The 25955-nt window shown below is 38.7% G+C and overlaps 1 protein-coding gene across 1 annotated transcript in view; it reads left to right on the top strand.

Moving 5' to 3' along the window:
* The window catches only part of SLC44A5 (solute carrier family 44 member 5), a 111972-nt gene that overhangs the window by 70733 nt on the left and 15284 nt on the right, over positions 1-25955 (top strand). Inside the window, exons 12-16 of the mRNA XM_078155806.1 lie at positions 156-243; positions 1211-1473; positions 3123-3217; positions 21119-21222; positions 23159-23232. Coding sequence (XP_078011932.1) covers positions 156-243; positions 1211-1473; positions 3123-3217; positions 21119-21222; positions 23159-23232 — 624 coding nt within the window. The remainder of the gene's footprint in view (positions 1-155; positions 244-1210; positions 1474-3122; positions 3218-21118; positions 21223-23158; positions 23233-25955) is intronic.

Raw genomic sequence — 25955 nt, 5'->3', positions numbered from 1 at the left:
GCTCCTTTAGTCAATTAGACATTAGGACCTTCCAGAGTTCTCCTTTGGTGGTTTGTGTGTGGGGGAAGGGTTGGGGGAGGGTGTGTGTGTGTAGGGGTGTGTTGTTTGTTTTAAATTAAAATTGTTACCTGTTCTCCTTAATAGCTTCCTCTCAGTTTCTTGGCTACATCAGGGAAAGCTGTATATAAAGTCCTGAATGTTGGGACTAACTGCAAATATGCAAATGAAACCTGTGACCCTCAGGTAATCAATCAATCAATCACCAACACATATTAAGGGCTTATACAGCACCAGGCCCTGCCCACATGGTAGAGAAGCCAGATGACTCATGGAATATGTCTCATTTTCCTATCTTCCCATGAAATTCTACTGACAAAGTTCTACAGCTCTCCCATGTCTACATAGTCCTCCAGGAAGTCCAGCCACTAGGCAGCAAGCTATTAAAGGGAGGAAGGTAGAGATGAAAGTGGCCAGGGATGGTGTATTAATTGAGAGCAAAGACAGAACTAAGGTGAGGCATCTGGGACTTTTCTCAGGGTCTCACTTGAAAGAGTGTTGATAGTATTTATGTTTTAATGGCAAAAAAAACAATTAAGTTTAACACATAGTTAACAATGATAATTAGTTAAAATAGGAAACTACCAGATAGTAGGCTAGAGGGAGCTCCTTCCCGCCCAGCCCTAACATGTGCTGGTCTCCCAGAAGAGGCCTCACCCCAATGTCCAATGTCCCAGTGTCTCTTTCTGCCCATCCTCACAATCCAATCTACCACTACCACTCCACCACCAAACAGAGGGCATATGCTATGCTGCGTGCCCTGGACATGGTTAGTGGTACTTGACCCAGATGAAAAATGCCTTATTCTATTTCTATTCGCATATCATGCCAATAGTTCCCAGGGACCTGTGTATATGGCAAAACTTACATATGCAAAATCAATCAATGTAGATGAGTGATAGGGGAAGGAGGGACAAAGGCTGAGAACATCCCTTGGTAAATGATTGAATTGAACAACAGATAATATGCCCCCGCACAAAGCAAAATATTTTGGAGCTTACTAAAAACAGATACAAGTGACAGGTGACCGAGAACAGACCTGGAAGGAAGAACAGTAGAGGGGATGGGGATGGGAGAGGAGGCCAGGGTTGTGAAAACCTCCTGCATGGACTGAATGGTAGCTAACCTTGTTACTCTCTTTATATATGTGCAGACTTTCTATTCTACCAACATAAGAAAGGAATGTCCGGGTGCTGACTGCTATTTTGCTTTCTATGGTGGAAAATCTATCTTTTACGAGCATATCTTAATTTTCCAAATCTTCAACGCATTCGTCTTCCTCTGGCTGGTGAATTTCTCCATTGCCCTGGGTCAGTGCACCCTTGCGGGTGCCTTCGCCTCATATTATTGGACCTTCCACAAGCCTAAGGACATTCGCTCATATCCACTCTGTGCTTCATTTGGATGTGCTCTCCGGTAAGACTCCTGGGCGAGCTTGGTTGGCCAGCGCTGAATGCGCAGCTGAGAACATTAGCTCAGAGGGTCATTAGATGTAGAGCTTGAAAGAAAAATGAGAGGCCATTTTGCGTCTAACCCTGTCATTTTACTGCAGAGTCACTTACCCAGAGCCCCACGGCAGGTTAAGTGTCTGAGGAGGGATGCAAACCCAAGTCACTATACCATGGTGCCCCTTGCCAATGACATGGATTTGATGTGCCCTGATGATACATCAGCTTTGCTTTGGCTGTAGCTGGTGTCCCTAGGCCTGGCACTCACCCTTCTAAACATCATCAGCTGTAAGGGCAGGGCCAAGGCAGAGAGCAAGATTGCTCAGGATAGTGGTTGCCATCAGAATAGCTCCAACTTCCTGTCTTGCTTGAGGCAGATTCCCACCATCTTCATTCATGAAGTAATATATCAGAAGATTGTCGATTTCGAGCTGGAAGGGGCTCTAGGGGCCATTCAGTCCACTTCCTTCATTTTACAGGAGAGGAAACTGAGGATGAGGGATACAAAGTGATTTGCCCCAGATTACACATAGAGTAGACATCAGATACAGGGTGTGAAACATTGGTCCTTGAACTCCTCAAACAGGTTCCCTTTGCACTGTACTTGCACTGTATGATGCCTTCCCATACACTTCCCCCTGGTATATGTGTGTATACTTACCTCAAGTATATATATAGATGAGGGAACTCTTTTAGTGTTTGCTGAATGACTGTGTGTCTACATGCTTTGCCTACTATGCAAAAAGTATGGAGTCCTCCTCTACATGGGAGGCAGCTAGGTGGCTCAGTGGCCAGAGCACCAGACCTGGAGTCATGAAGACCTAAGCTCAAATCCAGCCTTACTAGCTGTGTGACTCTGGGCAAGTCACTTCATCTGTTGCCTTGGTTGTTGTCCTTTATGCTTGAAGAAGCCCAAAATGACATCACTAGGTCACAGTGCAGTGTGTCCAGATGTGGTTGAGCAAAACAACATGATTTCAGGAAGCTCCACCATGGATTGGGCACAAAGAGTCTGTATGTCACCCTGGGAAAGTTACTTAATCTCTAGTTGCTTTAGTCTACTTGAGGAGGAAGTGGCGAACTACTTCAGGATCTTTGCCAAGAAAACTTCATGGAGCGTGAGGTCCGCGGGCTCATGAAGAGTCAGACATAACAAAATGACTGAATAAAGACAACACACAAACACACTATGCATCTATAAGTTAATCCGTGTATGAAACTCCAGATATGGGAGCTGCCTCTGTTGAGGCAGATTGCAGCCCACCTCGGATTTGTTAGGTAAGTCTAAGGAGTGGCCCAAAACACACAAATGTTGAAATATAAACATTTTTAAATTCGTGCCATAACCAAGGTCCCCAACTAGTAAGTATCAAAGGCAGGATTTGAACTTCACTCTTTCAGACTTCAAGCTCAGCTTTCTGTGCACTATGCCAAGCTGCCTCTATTGATAGACTGACCTGAGTAAAATTGTTCAAGAAGCCCTTTTCTATAAACTGTGATGCAAAAAGAGTTGAATTAGATGGTTTGTCATAAGAGTAGGAAAAATGTCTTCCAAATCCTTCCTTGTCCTACTAGTGAAAATGTCTCACTTGCTTATTTGCTTTTCTCTTTGACTAGATATCACACAGGTTCCCTAGCATTTGGATCTTTAATCCTTACAATTGTCCAGATTCTTAGAGTTCTGCTGGAATACTTGAAACACAAACTTAAAGGTAAGATTCCAGAAGTCGTTACTGAACAATGCTACCCTTCACTGGTGATTATCATCATTTTCATCATCATCATCACCACCATCATTATCATCTTCATCATCATTGTTATCTCATTCTTATCATCATTACTGTTATTGTTGCTCAATTTTAATTTTAAAATATTAAGTATAGAGTATGACAACAGTCCAAAACAAAGAAAAAGTCCTGTCCTCAAACAGTTTACATTCTATTAAAGGAGAACCAACGTGGATTAATCAATCAACTAAGCATGTATTAATTGCTTACTAGATGGAGGCAAACGAGTCAGAAAAAGCAATCCCTACTCTGAAGGAGCTTATATTCCGATTGGGAAGACAAATACTTATATACATAGATGCCGAATTGATACAAAGTGAATAAATAGAAAGTTATTCAATAAGGGCGGGCATGAGCATTTGGAAGGTGGGGATTTGGAAAGATTTCATATGTAAGGGATTGGGTGAGCTGTTTCTTTTCTTAAAATTTGTATTGATATTTTCTATTTGTTACATCACCAGTGGATGTCATGGATCTCTCTCCCTCTTCCTTTCCAAGAACCAGTCCATATGTACAGTAGTATTTTTAGAGAGAAAAAGGTCAGTGTAGCTGATTGATCCATTGAAAAAGTCCCCAAACATGTGCACTGTGTAACCCCTATTAATGTCCCACCTCTGTGAGGGGCTGAGGTGAGCTCTCCTCTCATCTGGCTTCATTCGAGTCCTGCTTGATCTTTATCATTTTGTTACATTCACTTTTGATTTTTTTGTCATGTTCTTTCCATTTCCATTGTTGTTGCTATTGTGTGTATTGTTTTCTTGGATCTGCTGACTTCACACTGCATTAGTTCATAGAGACCTTTCCATGCTTTTCTATATTCATCACCCACATCATTCCTTATAGCACAGTAATAGATCATTACCCAATTTTTTTGCCCATTGTCTAATTGATGGGCATCTACTTTGTTTCCAATTTGTAGCTAATACAAAAAATACTACTATAAATATTTTGGGGTATAAACTTTTCTTATCAATGGTTTCCTTGGAGGTATAAGCCCAGTAATGGAGTATCTGATTCAAAGAGTATGGACATTTTAGGTACTTAATTTGCATAATTCAAAATTCCTTTCCAAAGTGGTTGTACCATTTCACAGCTTCACCAGAAACATATAGCTGTGCCTATCTTCCCATAAGCCCTCCAACATTGACTGTTGCCATTTTTTTTGGTCACTTTTGCCAATTTGCAACCTGATGGTGATACCTCAGGATTAGTTTGATTTGCATTTCTTTTTGCATTATTAATGATTTGGAACATTTTTCATGTGATTGTGAGTGCTTTTCAGTTATTCACTTGAGAACCATTTGCTCATAACCTTTGGCCATTTATCTATTAGAGAATGGCTGTTAACTTTGTATTCTTAATTGTTTATATATCTTGGATATCAACCCCTTATCAGAGGAATTTGATATAATTTGATAAAATTTCACCCATTTGCCACTTCCCTCTCCCTTTTTATCCTAAATGTGTTCCTAATGTCCATTCAGATACTTTTCAGTTTCAAGTACTCAACGTTATCTATATTATCTTTTGTAATTGCCTCTTTTTCTTATTTGGTTAAGAATATATTTCCTACCCATACCTGTGAGAGGAATATTATCTGTTTCTTTTTTCAAATTTTTATAGTATTTTTATAGCATGATTTTATACTATATACTATACTAAATTTATACTATGTTATAGTATTTATAGTATTTTTATAGTATGATTTTTAATATTAAGGTCACATAGGCATTTAAAATGTATTGTGGATGTGGTGTAATATGTTGGTCTAAGCCTAATTTCTTCCAGACTGCTTTCCAGTTTTCCTAGCAGTTTCTATAAAATACGCAGTTTTCCTCAAGTAACTTATGTTTTCTGTTTTTATCAAGCATTGGGTTATTTAGTGCTGTCCTTCTGATTCTCCCTTGACTAGTCTGTTTCATTGATATACCTCGTTATTCTTTAACCTTCCCAATGGTTTTGATGATTACTGTTTTATAATAGAGTTTGAGGTCTGGAAGTGCTAGCCACCCTTCAGCCCCACCTCTTTTCATCATTTCTATTCATTCATTTCATATTCTAGCTCATTTATTTTACCAAATGAAGTTTATAATCATTTAATCAAGTTTTGTAAAGCATCCCCTTGGTGATTTGATCGGTATAGCATTAGAAGTATAAATTAATTTGGGTAGTGGTATCATTTTTATCATATTGGTATGGCTGAGCCATGAACATTGAAAATTGCTCCAACTATTTAAGCTGTTCTTCATTTATTTAAGGAGCACTCTATAATTGAATCCTTGTGAATGAATGTGTGCTTTGGGAGTTTGGTTCCCATGTTGTATGTTGTAGTTATTTTACATGTGTTGTAGTTATTTAGAGGAAGGTTTCCCTCATCATCATGGCTTCTTGTTTTTGTTATCATTATATAGAAATCTTGTTGCTTTTTGGGATTTTATTTGTAGCCTGCAACTTTGTAGAAGCTGGGAGTTCATTTATGGCCTGTTCATTTTCTCTTCTTTAGGTAGGTTCATATAAGTATTCTCTTTTCTGTTCTGTTATTGGGCAATTTATATTTATGTAATATTAATTTCATTTAGAGTGTCTGTTTTATTGGCATATTGTTTCCTAACACTTGCTTTTATGTCATATTTGTGAATTCACACTTAATTTTTAAAACTGGTTATTTGGTTTTCTTTTTTTAATAAATAAAATTAACCAATGGCATATATTATTTTTTAGGTTCCTAATTTTATTAGTTTATTTTTTACTTTTGATTTTTTTTAATTAATATCTCCTTTGATATTCAAGATTTCTATTTTGGTGTTTAATTGGGGCTTTCAATGTTTTGTTTTTCAAGGATTTTTTACGTGCATGCCAAATTAATTAATCTATTGTTTTCCTCTTTTGTTGTTGTAAATATTTAGAGAGATAAATTTCCCCCTCAGTACTCCTTTAGCTACATTCCACAAATTTTGGTACATCTCATTGTTGTCATTGTCTTTCATGAAATTACTGATCTTTAGATTTCTTAAGAATTAATTTAGTTTCCAATTAAGTTTAATCTATGCTTTAAAAGCTCTTTTTTGAAAGCAACTTTATTATGTTATTGTCATAAAAAGATGAATTAAATATTTCTGCATTTCATCATTTGTTTGTGAGTTTTTTATGCCCTGTTACATGGTCAATTTTTGTGAAGGTGCCATGCATATCTGAGAAGTAGGCATATTACTTTCTGTTCCATTCACTATTCTCCATATATCTACCATATCTAACTTTTCTAAAATTCTATTTGTCTTCTTAACTTCTTGTTTATTTTATGGTTAGATTTATCTAGAATTGAGAGGGGTAAATTAAGCACTCTCCCCACTATTACAATCTTACTACTTCCTCTTGTAAATCACTTAACTTTTCCTTCAAGAATTTGTATCCCATGCCATTTAGTACATATATGTTCTGTATTAATATTAAGTCGTTATTTATGGTATCTTTTAGCAAGATGTAGTTTCCCTGTTAATCAAAACATGTTCCTTGCTCTTTAAACAGGTAGGGCCCATGCTTTTGACCACTCCTTTCCACTGTGGAATTATAACCCAGGACTGAGTAATGGACAACAGAGATGCCAGATAGCACACTTTCCTGTACTCCTGACCAGTCCCAACCCCACTGTTCATAGACCAATCTTTCAATGTTCCTAAGCTGCCCTGGATTGGAAAATGACTCACTATGAGTTGTTGTTGACTTCAGTCTGGTGCACTTTCTCTGTTATTGTGGAGGTGCTAAGACAAGAAAAAAATGTTACCTTTCACTCCGCCATTTTGACTCTACCCTGCTTCAGTTGAATCTTAACAGAAAATTAAGAATTCAGTGAGGTAGAAGTCAGGAGGCAGTGCATCCAAAGCATCAGGGATGGCCAGTGGACAGACATGGAGGCAGAGTGCCTTGAAGGGGAAAAAAGACTAATTTAGCTGTATCATAGAGTGTGGAAAAGAAAGTAATTTCCAATTAGGCTATAAAGGTAGATTGGGGTCAAGTTGTGAAAGGCTTTAAAAGTCAAATAGGGGAGTTTATATTTGATCCTACAGACAAAATGGTGCCACTGGAGTTTATTGAGTAATAAATGATGATGATGATGATGATGATGATGATGATGATATGATGATGATGATAACAACGACTAGCATTTGTTTAGCATGTATAAGAACATAAGAACACAAGATTTGTAGGGGGGCAGACTGTTCTGCTGGCTATGCCACTGGTAAGGGGATAAGATCTGTTCTGGCCTGATTATGCCACTTTTAGGGTAGCAGACCCTCTGAGAAAATACTGAGATATGAAAGTAAGAGAGGCCCATGCCAGCTTGGTTATTAATAGGTTTTGTTAAGGTTAACAGCGGAGCTTACCCACAAGAGGCTAGTTGCCCTGGGTGGCAGCAGGACAACATGGTGCATCTCTATATCCATCCTCAGGCCAGGCCAGGTATTATTTAGAAATAGAACAGTAAAGGCATAGTGCTAAGGATAGACCAAGGTCATGTGTAGATTTTCCCATGGCAGTTAGAGCTTCTTTTGCTATTTATATTCATTCAAGATAAATTACATTAACTGTGAGACTCGAGGTCACATTCCCAGGTTCTGGTTCCCTTGTACACTCCACCCATCATGACCAGCTCATACATTTTTTTCTTGATAGGATCTTGCACAAGATTTCCTGAGTGGCACATGAGTCATTTTTTCTATCATGGAGGGAACAGAGGTGCTCAACAATAAGTTACATTGGAGACACTATTCACAACAGCAATACAGGCACAAGTAGGGAACCAACATATCTAATAAGGAATTAGCACAGTTGTTACACTTTTCTTCCATCCCACCCCTAGGAAGGTGAAGTGAGAATCAATGGCATTTGGCAATTAGTGGGAGAACTAAACTTAATTTATTATAAGCTAGCTGAATTTCTAAACTAAGTTCAGAGACAAAGAAACATGGCTTGAGCAATTTTACAATACATTGGAAGTTATACAGAATAAAATAAGTTACAAAATGGAATCAGAATCATTTTGTTCTCTCAATTTCCTCCTTTTTGTCAATGGGAAACCTGTTTTTTTTTCCTGACAAGTTGATATAAGAACAACAAAAATGATTAATCATAGTACAAGCCATAAGAAGAATATCTAAAGCTACAGACTAATTTAGAGGGGACATTCACATGACACCAAGACAATTGAGGGAAATTAGCATACAGATATTGTGAAGCAAGAAGACCAAAGTATGACCATCAATATTACCTAACATCAAGTCTCCTTGCATTTTAGTAACCCACTTCCAACGTATGTTTAATCAACAAATTTCATCCTGAATCACAGATGTCCCATGTAGTTGACTCATCTCTGGAAACATCTTCTCTTAGACATTTTGGGATAATTCTAAAGTAGTCTCCTCTTTAGTAGATTTGATTCTCTGGTTCCAAGTTACCTGCAGAGATCCTTTGACGTTCCTGATAACATCTTTTACAAAACAGATTGTAGTACAGCCTCTCAAGGTTTACTTCTAAAATAGCAAGTTCATGTGGTTCTGATCCTATTAACAATAAAGCTACAAGGGGAACATTAAACTAGGAACTCCTAGTTCACTTGACACTTCAGAGAATTTAGATTTTTTACATATACCATTAGAATAGTTTACATTTGACATATATATTTGTCTGATCTTGTTGCTTTCTCAAAATTTTCCACTCCTATCAAGTCAAATTTCTTTAGGAGAATCAGATGCTATTAAGATTAATCCTACATATGAAAATATAGGTACTTTACACCCCTAAGTTTGATGGTTACACAAATGAATTTACTTACCAAGAAGATGATTTTATTACAATCATAACAAAAGACTTGGGATGTCATGTGTAAATACACTAAGTAGTTAATTCCCAATTGTATGTACTCAAAATTGCATTGTGTTTATATCTTTTACTGACTACTTGCCTTCATTATAGAAATTTGCTATAAAAGGGGGAAAAAGGCAGGGACATGATTATAATAGCATCAGAGCTAATCCTCCAGACCTAAGCTTGTCAGCACAGAATGACTCCACACATGTATATCATGAAAAAGCACCCTTAGCTCTGTTTGATTTCAGATTAGAGTCACAGTGGACAACCAATCATGCAGTAACAAATTCACCTCACAGCCAGATTCAGATTAACCAGGTAACAAACATTCCTGTTCCAAAGGAAGTAATGCAATATGGAAACTAAGCCAAGAGGATCTTACCTTCAGCCATGCCAACATTGTCCTCTCAGCTTTTCCCCCACATGCAGACCTCTGCCTGGCACAGTTCAGAATCACACTCTCGTGGCATTTCCCCTGACTGGTGGATTAATGACTTAAAGATCCATCAAACAACTATACTTGAATTAAAACCTAGAACAATACTAATTACAGTCCCAAGAAATTTTACCTCAGATATTAAGTTTCACTAATCATAGCTTAGTGCTAGATAACAGTTATTGTCACTCTCATGATCTTGCAATAAGTAGTGAAAGTTTACTAAATCTTGTGTTACTTGACTGTGTTTCCACAATAATTGAATTCTTCCTTTCTGGTCGCTTGCAATATTTTCTCCTTCACCTGGGAATTCTAGAATTTGGCTACAATATTCCTAGGAGTTTTCCTTTGGGGATCTCTTTCAGGAGGTGATAGGTGGATTCTTTCAATTTCTATTTTGCCCTCTGGTTCTAAAATATCAGAGCAGTTTTCCTTGATAATTTCTTGAAAGATGATGTCTAGGCTCTTTTTTTGATCATGGCTTTCAGATAGTCCAATAATTTTTAAATTCTCTCTCCTGGATCTATTTTCCAGGTCAGTTGTTTTTCCAGTGAGATATTTCACATTGTTTTCTATTTTTTCATTCTTTTGTTTTTGTTTTACAGTGTCTTGATCTCTCATAAAGTTACTAGCTTCTAATTGCTCCATTCTAATTTGTAAGGAAGTATTTTCATCAGTAAGCTTTTGGACTTCCTTTTCCATTTGGCCAATTTTGCTTTTTAGGGCATTCTTCTCCTCATTGTCTTTTTGGACCTCTTGACATTTGGGTTAGTCTATTTTTTAAGGTGTTATTTTCTTCAGTATCTTTTTTGAACCTCCTTTAGCAAGCTGTTGACTTGTTTTTCATGATTTTCGTGCATCACTGTCATTTCTCTTCCCAGTTTTTCCTCTACTTCTCTTACTTGCTTCTCAAAATCCTTTTGGAGCTCTTCCTTGGCCTTGGACCAATTCATATTTTTCTTGGAGGCTTTGGATGTAGGAGCTTTGACTTTATTTTCTTGTTCTGGTTGTATGTTTTGATCTTATTTGTCACCAAAGAAAGATTCTACAGTCTGACTTTTTTTTTGCACTGCTTGCTCGTGATCCCAGCCAATTACTTGAGTTATAAACTCTTTGTTAAGGTAGGGGTCTGCTTCCAGTGCGGAGAATGTACTGTCCCAAGCTTCAGAGGTTTGTACAGCTGTTTTCAGAGATACTTCTAGGGACCTGTAAATTTTCAGTTCTTCCAAGGTGGTATGATAAGAGGTGAGGTGTTTACTCCTTTCCTGGCCTGTGATGTATTCTATGAGTGACCACAAGCACTTTTTTCTATCTTGGAACTGTGATGAAGATTTACTCTTCACCACTACAGGCTCCACCATGCCAGCACTCCTCCTCACCCCAGGACTGCCACCCAGAACTGTGATCCAGATCCAAGCATGAGCAAAGCAAGAGAATCCTGCACCAGCAAAGAGATCCCAGCAATACCCCTCTGATTAGCCACTCGATTCCCCCTCAGTCTGTGGGCTGGAAGCTCCAGAAGCAGCTGCCACCCCAGGGCCACATGCAGAGCCTGGAACAGTAGCCATGTTTCTCTTTCACTCCAGTCACAGACTTTTCCCAGTGACCTTCTAAGTTGTCTTTGGCATTCATGGGTTGAGAAGTCTGGAAACCACCACAGCTGCCCATGATTCTGTCCTCTGATGCCTGCTCCAGGTTTGCTGAGGCCTGTTTTGCCTGCATGCCCCTGCTGAACTGAGTTTCTCTCCCAGTCACATGAGATAGACCTTTATAATCAACCATCCAGGTTGTATTGGGCTGGAAATTTGCTTCACTCTATCTTTTTGAGGGTTTTACTGCTTTAGTATTTGTTTAGAGCCATTTTTACAGGTATTTGGAGGAGTTTTGGGGGAGAACTCAAGCAAGTCACTGCTTCTACTCTGCCATCTTAGCTCTGCCTCCCAGCAATAAAAGTTTACCAAGACTTACTCACACACAGACACACCTAGACATGCACACAAGAGATTTCCACTTAACATCATTTTCCTGTTTTTCTTTTCTCATTCTTCTCAAGTTTAGACTTATCACTTTTATATTACAAAAAAAACCTTGTTAATTCTTACTATCCCAATTCATTATTTAAGAATTCTATAACCCATAACAAGCTTTTTTCTCAGGAGTGGTAAGATATATGACTTTGTCCAAACAGATTGTTTCAAGAAACATGGCAAGTTTATAACCAAGAGGATTCTAAAAGGTCTTTTCTTTGTACCATTTCCCGCATAGTAATTACCATTTTTTCCCTCCTTTTTTCTTGTAATTTTTCCAGTCGTTACTGAGTCTCATCACTCAGGGATTTGATTGGCAGGATTTTCCCCAAGGTATTGAAGCTCATCTCTTTGGGAATTCTCAGGAGGGCTGGATATTGTTCCTCCTGCTCCTTTAAATAAGTTTATCTTTTTTGTATGGAGGAAGCAAAATCATTCTGAAAATACAAATTGAGCATAAGCTATTACAAAATTGGGTAGGAGTCTGGTATAATTTATGGCAAAGTTTCTAATTTCAAGACATACACCAATTTTAAAAGTTATTTTTTAAAAAATGATCAGTACTTACCTTTAGTTTGTAAGACGTCATAATATCTAACCAAATGTTCCAATCAGTCAATTACCTTTTTGTTGCTTCCTGATTGAACTCTTTCTCTTTTCTATGAAGCAGGAAAGAATATTTCAGTGTAAAACTGCAGCCAATTTTTTCTTCACTTTGAAACTTCACTGACACCCCCACACACCTCATTATAATCAGTGAATCTTCTTCTCTAGTTGTAAAACAATAAATCTGTCTTTTTATCTATACTCATCAAACCTGGCTACAATCCAGAAATATAAAGGGAAAGGAAGAAGCTTTCTGAAAACTTATAGAGGTTCACATACTTTTTCCAAAGAATAGATTAGCTCCAAGACATAGAATGATTTGCCATCAATTTTCCTTGTAAGCTCTGTGCACACAGTTACAGACTCTGACAGACACACAAACACAGCCACAGAAAAAAAGCCCCTGCATACATAGAGCAAGAGCTGTGAGACAATCTGTCTCTGTCTGTCTGTCTGTCTGTGTGTCTGTCTGTCTGTCTCTCTTTCTCTCTCTCTCTCTCTCTCTCTCTCTCTCTCTCTCTCACACACACACACACACACACACACACACACACACACACACACACAGACAGCCTAAGAAATTATCATTCTTTTCCCACCTGACAGAAACTGGGGCTCTCCTTAAAGAAAGAGAACCTTCCCTGGGAATAATCCAATGACTCTATTCTCCAAGGTTTTGAACACAAGGTAAAAGCCTTCCCTGCAGGGCTGTCTTAGAGGCACCAACAAGTTCTCCAGAGCTTTGAACAAGGCTCTAATTCTTTAAGGCTTTGTCTGAGGGGATTTTTTTGAGTAACTCATCAACTTAACAAAAACAGCAGACTAAAGACAGACCTAAAGCTACAGCTTTCTTGTTTCTTGAATATTCTGATCTGACAGCTCTCTTACTTTCTTCCACTTACTTTTACCAATCATATCCCAAATAAGCTTAACTTCACTGAGGTTTTACTCCTCTGTCTTTCACCTGTCCATCCTCTGACATGGCTGCAATCAGAAAGGGAGGAAGGGAGAGAGGAATAGAGGGTGGGAAGGGGGGAAGGACAAAAGGAGTGAGCGAGGCAGGGAGGCAGGCAGGGAGGGAGGGGGGAGGAGAGAGAGAGACGGGGAGAGAGAAAGAGAGAGAGAGAGAGAGAGAGAGAGAGAGAGAGAGAGAGAGAGAGAGAGACTCCCCCTGTTCTTTTCCTCTATACAAAATGGTGGGTTTCTATATCTAATCTCAGGCCAGGCATTATATAGAAACAGAAAAAAAGTCATAGTGCCAGGGATGGACCAGGATCACGTACAAGTTTTCCCATGGGATAGTTAGAGCTTCTTTTGCTGTTTACATTTGTTCAAGGTGGTTTACATTAATTGTGCAACTCAAGGTCACATTCCTAGGATTTAGCTTCCACCATACAGCACGTATCATGTTTACATTTGTTCTTCTCAACAACCCTGGGATATAGATGCTATTATCATCCTCATTTTACAGTTGAGGAAACTGAGGAAAACAGAGGTTAAAACGACTTGCCCAATGCTACACAGCCAGTAATTGAGGTCTGATTTGAACCTAGGTCTTCCAAATTCTAAGCTCAGAGCAGTATATAAAATAAACTCACATAAATCATTGGCATTTCTATATATTACTAGCAAAGCCCAACAGCAAGAGATAAAAAAGAGAAATTCCATTTGAAGTTACTACAGACATTATAAAATATACCTGTCACTCTTTCAGGTAGCTATGTGGTGCAGTGAATAGAGCTCTGAGCAGTTTTTTTTTTCTGCATCTATTGAGATAATCATATTATTTGTTAGTTTTGTTATTGATATGTTCAATTATGCTGATAGTTTTCCTAATATTGAACCAGCCTTACATTCCTGGTATAAATCCACCTGGTTGTAGTGTATTATCCTCATGATAATTTTCTGTAATCTCTTTGCTAATATTTTATTTTAAATTTTTACATCAATATTCATTAGGAGAATTGGTTTATAATTTTCTTTCTCTGTTTTGGTTCTTCCTGGTTTAGGTATCGGTACCATATTTGTGTCATAAAAGGAGTTTGGTAGAACTCCTTCTTTGCCTATTTTTCCAAATAATTTACATAGTATTGAAATTCATTATGCTTTAAGCTTTTGGTAGAATTCATTTGTAAATCCATCTGACCCTGAAGACTTTTTCTTAGGGAGTTCATTGATGGCTTGTTCAATTTTTTTTTCTGAAATGGGGTTATTTAAATATTTTATTTCTTCTGTTAATCTGGACAATTTATATTTTTGTAAATATTCACCCATTTTACTTTGATTGTCAGATATATTGGCATACAATTAGGCAAAATAGCTTCTAATTATAGCTTCAATTTCCTCTTTGTTGGTGCTGAATTCATCATTTTCATTTTTGATACTGGTAATTTCTTTTCTTCTTTCTTTTTAAGAATCAAATTAACCAAAAGTTCATCTATTTCATGGTTTTTTTTCCCACAATACTAGCTCTTAGTCTTATTAGTTCAATACTTTTCTTTTTTTCAATTTTATTAATCTCTCCTTTGACTTTTAGAATTTCTAATTTGGTATTTAATTGAAAATTTTTTAATTTGTTCTTTTTTTCTAGCTTTTTTAGTTGCATGCGCAATTCATTGATCTTCTTCTTTTCTATTTTATTCATGTAAGCACTTAGAGATGTAAATTTTCCCCTAAGAATTGCTCTGGCAATATCCTATAAGTGTTGTTATATTGTCTCATTTATTGCTCTTCTCTTTGATAAAATTATTGTTTCTATGATTTGTTGTTTGACTCACTTATTCTTTAGGATTAGATTATTCAGTTTCCAATTAGTTTTTAGTCTATCCTTCCATGGCCCTTTATTACACATAATTTTTATTGCATCATGATCTAAAAAGAAGGCATTTAAGACTTTGCCTTCGATTCTGAGGTTTTTGTGCCCTAAAACATGGCCCTTTTTTTTTGTGTAAGTGCCATGTACCACTGAGAAAAAAGGTCAATTCTTTTGTATCCCCATTCAGTTTTCTCCAGAGGTCTATCATATCTAACTTTTCTAAAATTCTATTCACCTCCTTAACTTCTTTCTTGTTCATTTTGTGGTTACATTTATCTGGTTCTGAGAGGGGGAGGTTGAGGTCCCCCACTAGTATAGTTTTGCTTTCTATTTCTTCCTGTAACTCACTTAACTTCTCTAAGAATTTTGATGCTATATCACTTGGTGCATATATATTTATTCTTGATATTATTTCATTATCTATGATACCTTTTATCAAGATGTAGCTTCCTTCCTTATCTCCTTTAATTAGAACTATTTTTGCTTTTGCTTTGCCTGAGATCAGGATTGTTACTCCTGCTTTTTGTTTTCACACTTCTTCTGAAGCATAATATAGTCTGCTCTAGACTTTTACCTTTACTCTGTGTATATCTCTGACTCGTGTATTTCTTGTAAACAACATATTGTAGGATCTTGGTTTTTAATCTACTCTCTTATCTGCTTAATTTTATGGAATAGTTCATCCCATTCACATTCACAGTTATGATTACTGACTCTGTATAACTGTATATTTCCCTTCATCTTATCCTCCCCCATCTATACTTTTCTCTTTCTCCTTTCACCTTGTCACTCCTCACCCTCAATCTGCCCTTCCTTCTATCAGTCCCCCCTTTGCTTTGCTTTTCCCTTTACCCTCCTATTTCCCTATAGGGTAAGATAAATTTCTATAACCAACTGAGTGTCTGTGTTATTCCCTCTTTGAGCCAAATCCAATGAGAATAAGTTTGAAACAATGCTCACTTCCTCCCTTCTTTCCCTTTACTGTAATAGGTTTTTGTGCCCCTTCATGTGATGTAATTAACCCTATTCTGCCTCTCCCTTTCTTCTCCCAGATTAATCCTTTTTTTAGCCCTTAATCTTTTTTATATCTCATCAAAGTCAACTTATACCCACACCCTTTGTCTATGTATACTTTTTCTAACTGCCCTAATAGAGATACAGTTCTCAAGAGTTACAAATATCTCCCTGTATAGGAAAGTAAATAGTTTAATCTTATTCATTAACATGTTTTTTTTTCTTTCCCATTTACATCTTGAAATTTCTTCTGTCTCCTGTGTGTGTGTGTGTGTGTGTGTGTGTGTGTGTACTGGCAGTGTATCACAACCTACTTCTATAGACTATGCCTTTTTCCTATCACCTTTTAGATTATTTGTAATGTAGGGATGAAGAAGAGAATTGCAAGTATGGGAGACTCCATTTGCAAAGAATAGAGCCAGGAGACACAGGACAGCAGCTGGGCTAGGCTGGAACATAAAATACACCAGGGCAAGTGATAAAAGGTTATTCTGCAGATGTAGGGTGGAGCCAGACATTTCAATATTACTGCACACATCACTAAGGAGCACATTTAGGAGTTTTGTGTAAGACATAAAAACTCCTCTGAAAAGAGATGCATTCAGAGCCCTTTCCTTCCCCTCAAGACTCCTGTACTAATCTCAATTAGGCTGGTTTTCATGTCGGCAAATGAGTCTTGCTGTTTCTGTCAAATGAGGTTGTCTCCAGATTCACATGGGGTATGCTTTGTCAGAGGGAAGCCTTTAAACCTGATTTTGTGTTATTTAATCACATTCTTTCCTGAAATCCATTAACAGTAAAACACAGCAGAATATTTTGGTCTCTCTACTCTTCAGACTGTTGTATGGCCACAGTGATGAAATAAAAAAAATAACAAAAATCTGGTTTCCTGTGCATAGGGACACCCTCCTTGTGTGCTTTGGTCATTTTATGGAAACCTCATGTTAATGAAAAAGCAGACCTCCCGCTAGCATGCTGCCATCTTTCCACTTGCCATTTTAGTAAATAGAGGAAGCACAATCTTGTGCTTTCTTTCACTCTGTTGTATCTAGAAAAATGAGTTGGGAAAGTCTTTAAAATTGGGTCAACTTCAGCACAGATTTCTTCTCTGTACGTGTGCGTGTGTGTATGCATCATCCTAGCTCATGTTCCCAACTTCCTTGTCTTAAGGGCAATCACTGTTTCCTTCCATTGCACATCAGTTACTGACTGTCTAGAGTCCGCATGTAGGGGTCACACTGTCATAGACAGGACAACAGGCCCCTTTGAGAGCGCTGACTGTTCTATTTTGTCTCACATTAGTTTAATAATAGTTAACATGTATAAAGCACCTACTATGTGCCACAAACTATGCTAAGTGATTTACAGTTATTATCTCATTTAATTCTTACAACAGTCCTGGCAGGTAGGTGTTACCATCTCCACTACAGATTGGAAAACTGAGGCAAAGAGAAGTTAAGTGACTGAAACTGATGACTTTGCACAACTCTGCCTCACTTAAATCCAATTCACTTGCAAGTCAAGACATCACCCTCCTGGTGTCATTGGTCCTCTTGGAGAACAAAGGACAAACAACAACAATAACAGCTTGTCAGGGTCTGAGGCTAGATTTGAACTCAAGTCTTCCTAACTCCAGGTAAACTGTTCTAGCAACATTGCCTCCTAGATGCACATATTGATTTGTTGCTTTGCCTTCTTTCTGGTTTTCATTGACAAATACTTGCAGGATGATCTACCTCATTTAGATTTCCCCCTCAAGGTTTCTAAATTAAAACAACCTTGAGATATCATTTTATACTCACCAAATTGGCTAAAATTACTGAAGGGGAAAACAACAAATGTTGGAGGGTATGTAGAAAAAATTGGACACTAATTCATTGTTGGTGAAATTGTGAACTGATTCAACCATTTTAGAGAGCAATCTGAAGTTATGCCAAATACTTGTTAAACTACTTGTACCCTTTGACTCAGTAATACCACCACTAGTTCAATTTCCAAAGATGATTAGGTGAAAAAGGACAATTAACCTATATGTTTTAAAATACTTATAGCACTCTCTTTGTGGTGGCAAAGAACTGGAAGTTGCAGGGATGTCCATCATTTGAGGAATGGCTGAAACAAGTTGTGGTATATGATTGTGACAGAATACTGTTGTGCTATAAGAAATTATGACCTCAGTGATCTTAGAAAAACATGGAAGGGGCAGCTAGGTTGCACAGTGGATAGAGCTCTAGCCTGGGAGTCAGGAGGACCTGAGTTCAAATCCAGCCTCAGACACTTGACACTTAACTGGCTATGTGACCTTGGGCAAGTCACTTAACCCCAATTGCCTCACCAAAAAGCTAAAATAAAATAAAATAAAATAAAATAAAATAAAATAAAATAAAATAAAATAAAATAAAATAAAATAAAATAAAATAAAATAAAGACATGGAAACACGCATAAAATAATGAAGATTGAAATGAGCAAAACCAAGAAAACATTGTATACAGCAACAGCAATAAGAATGACTGAGTGAATAAGTTATTTTGACTATTATAAATACACAAATTAACTATAAAGGACATATGAAGAAAATCACTATGTGCATCCAGAGAAAGAACTGATGAATAGAAGTATATGCAGAATAATTTTACATATGTGCATGTGAATGTGTGTCTGTGTGTGTGTATGTGTGTGTATAGCTATTTGTGTGTAATGGTAGCCATCTCAAGGGCAGAGTGGGGGGAAAGTAGGGGAAAAAAGAAAAAAATTTACATGATAATGTTGTATATTTGAAATGAATAGCAAGTTATGTTTAGTAGATGTGCAATTTTACATACAATAATTTTTATTGCACTGTTATGGAAATGCTTGTTTTATTCCATAAATATGTATTAATATAAAAAATAAAAGTGAAAAAAAGGTCTCAGCAGACATTTTCCCCTAAATAAAATCTTGATGTTTATGAGGCAGGACTGCAAATTCCAATCCATCACCATTTTCCACCAGCATGTTTTGCTAGTTAGCTAATGAAATGGAAGTGCCCCCAGCTGCCACATTTCTCTCCTTAGTAGGGAGATCCAGCATTTGGTGAATGAGGTGGCTTCTGCAATCTATCTATTCTCACTGTGGTAACTGCTTTACATTAAACTAATATCAGAATGAACATCTTTATTTGTGTCCATTTCCTATTTTGGGAAGTTGTTGACTTCTAGATTGGATTAGAATGGCTCTAATCACTTAAAATGTCTTCTCCTATTTAAGAACTTCTTCAGACAGAGTATTTACTTTGACCTTTGTTCAAAACAATCCATCAACTACCTATGGATATGACTTGGGATCCCTGGATATGTCTGGAACTGGTTATTATTTTACATCTGTTAAACTGTTCTCCATTCTCCTTTCTATGAGATTATTCTGACCATATCCAGTCCCTCCCAACTCTCAAAGAATGTTTTTTATGCTGTGCAGAAATAAGACTGCTCAGTAATCTATTACCTAGAATCATCCACGTCTTGATCCTGAACCATATTTTTCACAATAGTTTTTGCTGTCTTCTCCTTCTCATTGGAATTGAGTATCAATGCATGTGTCATCATCTCATCCATCAGTGTCTCATCTTTTCAAGGTCATCATGGAGCTTCTCAAACACATTATCATTATCTATACAAGTTGCTTCTACATTATTCCATCATCTTCATTCTTTACTTCAGCCCAAATGGCTATTCTGCTTTTCCCTATACATGCCATTCATCCCCTACTTCTGTGCCTTTGAACAGGCTATTCCCAGTGCCAGGAATGCTCTTCTTCCTGATCTCTTCTTCTTGGAAACCCTAGCTCCCTTCATGGCTCAAGCCAAGTACCACCACTTTTTGAAAAATCCCACCCTCAGATCACTGTCAGACAGTCAACAGTCAATAAGGATTTATCAAAGGCTTACTGTGTGCTAAGGTGCTGGGGGCAGATACAAATGCAAACAGAGTCCCTGCCCTCACTGAGCTCACATTCTCATTCTAAGCTTTGCTGTGTGCTATTTCGCATATAGCCTGTGTGTATTATTCTGAACATGCCGTCTCCACACAAGTAGAATATAAGCTCCTTGAGGGAAGGAGGTGTCTCTTTTGTGCATTCATAACCTCAACCTAGCACAGTTCTACTTCTATCTTTCTGCTCCCCTCCAGAGGCATCCCATAGACCAAAATATTTTTTAAAGATAAAAATTACTTATTTTCTTTGTGAGCTCTGTAAAGCAAGTTCATCAAATAATCCCAAAGTTGCTTCTTTTTGCCTTTGGTTACATGATGAAACCAATTGTTCCCCACTACATTATTCACCTTTCTGGGGTGAACCTGAGAGTTGCTCTTCCATTTAACAATAAGGTTTTTTTTTTTTAATACATTAGTTTTCTTATTTCCCATTTAGCAAAAATGTCTCTATGAATGTGGCTCCTTCCTTCTGTAGAGTCCACTTCATGGTCATTAGACCAAGCTTATACTTTGAGTCTCCAAGTCTCCAAAGTTAGTATTTTCATAGTTTGAGTTGTGAGATTCTTGATCCTCTCTTCTTTCTATCAATGCTCCTGTCATTGCAGAAGTGGAAGGGAGATTGAGCAGACAGAGGGCCATTTAGTATTTTATGGTCATTTTGTGAGTTGCCATTGTTGGAAAACAGAGGATGTTGGTGGGACCAGTGACTGAACATGCACTTCTATTGGTATATAAAACTCCCTCTGCCAATGCAAATCAGCATCTTCTTGGTGGTATTTAGAGGCTTGGAGAGTTATTTAAGACGCAAAGAGCTTAGGAGACTCTCTCAGGATCACACAGTCAGGAAATGTCAGAAGTAGGACTTGAACTCAGGTCCTCCTGGCTGAAAGGCTAGTGCTCTTTTCAATTGAAAATAATGGAAATTCACCTTAGTGATGGATTCTCCTTGATGAAGATGTATATACACTAACTCAGAGTATGTCTTCCCATTCGTGGCTTCCCTTGAGGCTAATTTTGCTGTACATCCCAAGACATTTTAATTCCCAGGATTTAGCTACAAGGTGCTCATGGATTTTGGTTTTTCCTTCCCACAGACTCTAACAGTAAATCTGCTAAGTTCATTCTATGCTGCTTCCAGTGCTGTTTCTGGTGTTTGGAAAAAGTCCTCAAGTTCATAAACAGAAATGCCTACATCATGGTAGGTAGTTGGATTTGTGCCCTGCAGGGCTCCATCATTACCATGCTAGAGTCATGTGACAATGGCATTAGAGAGCGAGGCCCTCCATTGGCCCTATTGCGTTTAGTCCCAGGGGGATCCTAGGGTTTCAGAATATCACAAGGGTCAAGCATTTATTTACTTAATCTTGTTCAATGATGCTTTTAATAATCATCCTTCAGTGAGCAAAGCTATACATTATGGTATTTTCACTTGTGCCCAAACTGAGAGTTTATGTTTTCTTGACCTGATTACGCATACATATGTGCCAGGAGTGTGCTGGAGCCAGCTCAAACCAGCCTCCACACGTTGATCGTCAAGTGTCCAGCATAAGCATTAATACCTTGGAAACTGGCAAAAAACAAATCAGGATTTGGTTTATCTAAGAATTCTCCATTTTTCCTCCCCTCCCCCAACCATCGTTGGTACTGATGAAATATTTCAGTTACTTCAGGTCCCCATAGATAGACCTGAATGGATCATATAGTTGATTCTCTAGGGCTGGGCTTCTCTACCTGGCAACCATGGTTCCCTGGAGAGATTTTAGAGGACCTGTGATTTGGGATGGGAAAAAACGCATCTTTGTTTTCATTAAACTCTAGCTGAAATACAGCATTTTCTTCCATTAGGGTAGAGAAAGGAAGGGAATAAGTATTTATGAAGCACCTGCAATGTGCTAGTCACTATGCTAAGTGCTTTTTACAAATATTATTTCTTTTGATCCACAACAACCCTGTGAGGTATGTACTGCTCTGATCTCTATTTTACAGTTGAGGAAACTGAGGCAAAAAGAATAAGTGCTTTCCAGGGCCATAAAGCTAGGCACGAATTGAGGCTGGATTTGAGTTCAGGCCTTCCTGACTGTAGGCCCGGTGCCCTATCTCCTGTACCACCAGCTGTGGCATGATTACAATGGTACATATGCATAAAAAGTACAAATATAGACAAAAATATTATTCAAAGAAGGTTTTTGAGACACCAAAAGTTTAAGGCCTGATTTAGATGATTTGGGGAAACAGGTCTGCTTTTCTCTGCAGTTCCCCACTTTGGTGAAAGTATAGATACAGCAGGGCCAGAGTTGGAGGACCCAGCTGCCAAGGATCATGGGATATTATTAGGATGTGGAAGAAACCTCTGAGGTGATATAGCCCTTCAAGACCCTCATTGAACAGATGAGGAAACTGAGGGCCAGAGAGGTTCCTAGGACCATAGATTTGGAGTGAGAAGGAACCTTAAAGGACATCTCATCAAGCCCCCTTATTTTACAAATAAGGAGCAGAGGCCTATGGATGTTGTGACTTAACTAAGGACAAACAGATAAATAAGTGGCAGAATTAGGTTTCAAACCCTGGCTCTGCTATTTGTGTTATGTGACATTGGGCCTGTCACTTGCCCTAAAATGAGGACATTGAGTTAGATACCTACTAAATCTATGGCTTTCCAAACCTCCCTGAGCCCCAGTCTAGATCAGGGGTTTTTAACCTGGGGTCCATAACCTTGGTTGTTTTTTTTTAAAAAAAATATTTGGGAATTCCTTGCTATCCCATGTATTTAATTTTCTGCTTTTAAAACACGTGATTTTGAGAAGGGTTCAGTAGGCCCCAGGCAGCTGCCAAAGGAGGCCAAAACCAAAGGGGACTGAAAACCCTCTTCTTGGTCTCTGTCTGTGCATTGTAGAGAGCGTGCAGTCTCTGGGCCCCAGCAGTGTTGTTAGCAATAATGAACAGATGCCAACTTCAGGAACCCCCCAGGCCTTCCTAGGACTCCCCCAAAAACTCCCCACCCAATCCCCACCAAGCAGGAAACAGGGAGGTGGGCATTGCTGATGGGCAGGCCATCTTCTCGTGCCATCAGCCTCATCTCTGCTCTTCTGAGGGTATCGTTCTGACACACTTGTGTTTGCTTGGTTTTTCTGCAGATTGCGATATACGGAGAAAACTTCTGCACTGCAGCCCGAAATGCTTTCAAGCTTATAATGAGAAACGTGGTGAGGTCAGTAGGCAGATCTGAGGCTAGAGATCTCCTTACAGTCAGTCAGGAAGCAGGCATTTGTAAAGTACCTACTATGTGCTAGGCACTGGCATACACATCAAGTGTGTGTTGGAGCAGCATTCTCATTGGCCGGCAACGCTTCCGCCAGGAGATTGCCTTCCATCTGTTCTGTATGTAAATTGTATATGTACATAATTACTTATATGCTGTCCTCCCCTCTAGAATGTAAGCTCCCTGTGGGCAGGGGTCATCTTTGCCTTCCTTGGAACCTCCAACACTTAGCTGGCCCACATACAGGAAGCATTTGAAGATGCTTCTTGGTGGACCGATTGTCATTTGCTGATGGAAACCTTCAGTCAGTCAGTCTGTCAGTCTGTCAGTCAGTCTGTCAGTCAGTCTCAGTCAGTCTCAGTCTGTCAGTCAATTGGTCTGTCAGTCAGTCTGTCAGTGTGTCAGTTAGTCTGTCAGTCAGCCTGTCTGTCTGTCAGTCTGTCAGTCTGTCAGTCTCTGTCATTCAGTGTGTCGGTCAGTCTATCAGTCAGTCTGTCAGTCTGTCAGTCTCAGTCTGTCAGTCAATTGGTCTGTCAGTCTGTCAGTCAGTCTGTCGGTCAGTCAGTCAGTCAGTCTGTCAGTCTCAGTCAGTCTGTCAGTCAGTCAATCAGTCAGTCTGTCAATCTGTCAGTCTGTCAGTCTCTGTCAGTCAGTCTGTCAGTCAGTCTGTCAGTGTGTCAGTTAGTCTGTCAGTCAGTCTGTCAGTCAATCAGTCTGTCAGTCAGTCTCAGTCTGTCAGTCTGTCTGTCAGTCTATCAATCTGTCAGTCTCTGTCAGTTAGTCTGTCAGTCAGTCAATCTGTCAGTCAGTCAGTCTCAGTCTGTCAGTCAATCTGTCAGTGTGTCAGTCAGTCTGTCAGTCAGTCTGTCAGTCAGTCAACAAAGTCAACAAAGACCGTTTGAGCTCAGCTTATGTATGAGGCACTAGTAGGCACTAGATAAAGTTGTGAGTTTAATAAGATAGTTCCTGCTCATAGAATTTCCGATTCAGTCAGGAAAACGGCTCTCGTCGCCGTCCTCCTGTGCACGATCATGCCACCTCTATACCGTTTTCAGGTTTGAAAAGCATTGTAGAAATGTTGCCATTTGGTCCTCACAATAGTCCTGGGAGGCAAGTGCTAGTGTTGTTATTACCATTTTGCAGGTGGAGAGACTAAGGCTGAGAGAGGTTATGTGACTTGCTCAGGGTCACACAGCTAGTAAGTGTCTGAGGCAGGACTTTAATGTAGGTTTTCCTGACTCTTAAGTCTGGCGTTCTATTGACCATGCCAGCTAGGAAGATGTTCACGCAATAACTTGCCCACAGAACTCAGCCATCCAGATGTCCCATTGACACACCAAACACAGCACGCCCCAAACCGAGCTCATGTCTTTCCCGCTCTTTCTATTGTGGTGCCCCCAGTCATGCCATTGTCCGTGTTGGAAACCTTGGAAGAGACCTTTGACCTTTCCTAATCCTCCCTAGCTTATATAATTAGTGCCCAAGTCCTATTACAACATCTTTTGCATTCACCCCCTCCTCTCCATCCCCACTGCCACTATATAGTTTTCATTCATGATTTCTTGAAATAGAGCTCTGGAAAACCAGGCTTTGATAAAACCCATTGGTATTCAAATGGAGCTACCAAATCACCCTGGCTCTCAGTGATTGGCCAATAAGAGGTCCTAGCCCAAGCAACACTTACCTATTGTTTGGGTTTTGATGGCTCAGAGCAGGTGTATATAAAAATTGTTTCTGTTTTGGCTATCAACATAAGGCTTCACTAGCAGACCCAAGGATATGACGTAGACCTTCATCAAAACCCACTCATAAACTCTGGTCCCCTCTCCCTCTTTCCAGGGCTGTTAAGCTCCTGGTTCCAGGATGCATAAATTTGCTTAGGCCTCAACAGTCAGCTTGACCACAACCCTCTGGAAGCAAAAGCCTGCCAAGAGAAGAAACCCTAGCTACAAAGCTCTGAACTGGTAGTGCTAGAGAAAGTAGGTTCCAAAATGCTAATGCCAGGCCAGAGAATTGAGGAACAGAGGGAGCAGGGAAGGTCACCAAGACAGAATACCATGCATGTAGGACCTGTGTAGCACTACACCAAGCCTGAAGGCCAAGACCTAGGCTAGGAAGGTATAGGTTAAGACTCCAAGATGCAGCCTCCGAGGAAACCACAATCAGAGGGGAGGGAGTCAGGAAGTGAGTGATAAAGGATATTATGGGGGGAGAGGAGAGAGGAGAATTTAAAGTACCAAAGATGTAAGGAGGAGGAAATCTCAAAACCTGGAACACAGACAGATAACTCAACAGGGAAAATACTCTGGATCAAAGAAAAAAAACATAGAAATTATTAAGAATGAAAATGATGAAACAATATGCCAAATTTATGGAATGTAGCCAAAGTAGTGCTATGTAGGGGAAATCATATCCTTACAGATATACAGTAATAAAATAGAAAAAGAGATAATTATTGAACTGAGTATGTATTTTAAAATTAGAAAAAAACAAATGAACAAACAAAATAAGCACAAAAGAAAATATATTAAAACTGGAGGGGAAATAAATTAACTGGAAACAGAAATAACCATAGAAATGGTAAATAAAACTAAAAGCTAGCTCTTATAATAAACTTTGTAAACCCTTAACTAATCTGATTAAAAAGAAGAGAGCAGAAAGTCAAGTCAATA

This window comes from Phascolarctos cinereus, unplaced genomic scaffold, assembly GCF_003287225.1.
Source record: "Phascolarctos cinereus isolate Bilbo 61053 unplaced genomic scaffold, phaCin_HiC Scaffold_5;HRSCAF=322, whole genome shotgun sequence".
Taxonomy (NCBI): Eukaryota; Metazoa; Chordata; class Mammalia; order Diprotodontia; family Phascolarctidae; genus Phascolarctos; species Phascolarctos cinereus.
This window is presented reverse-complemented; position numbering and strand designations above follow the sequence as displayed.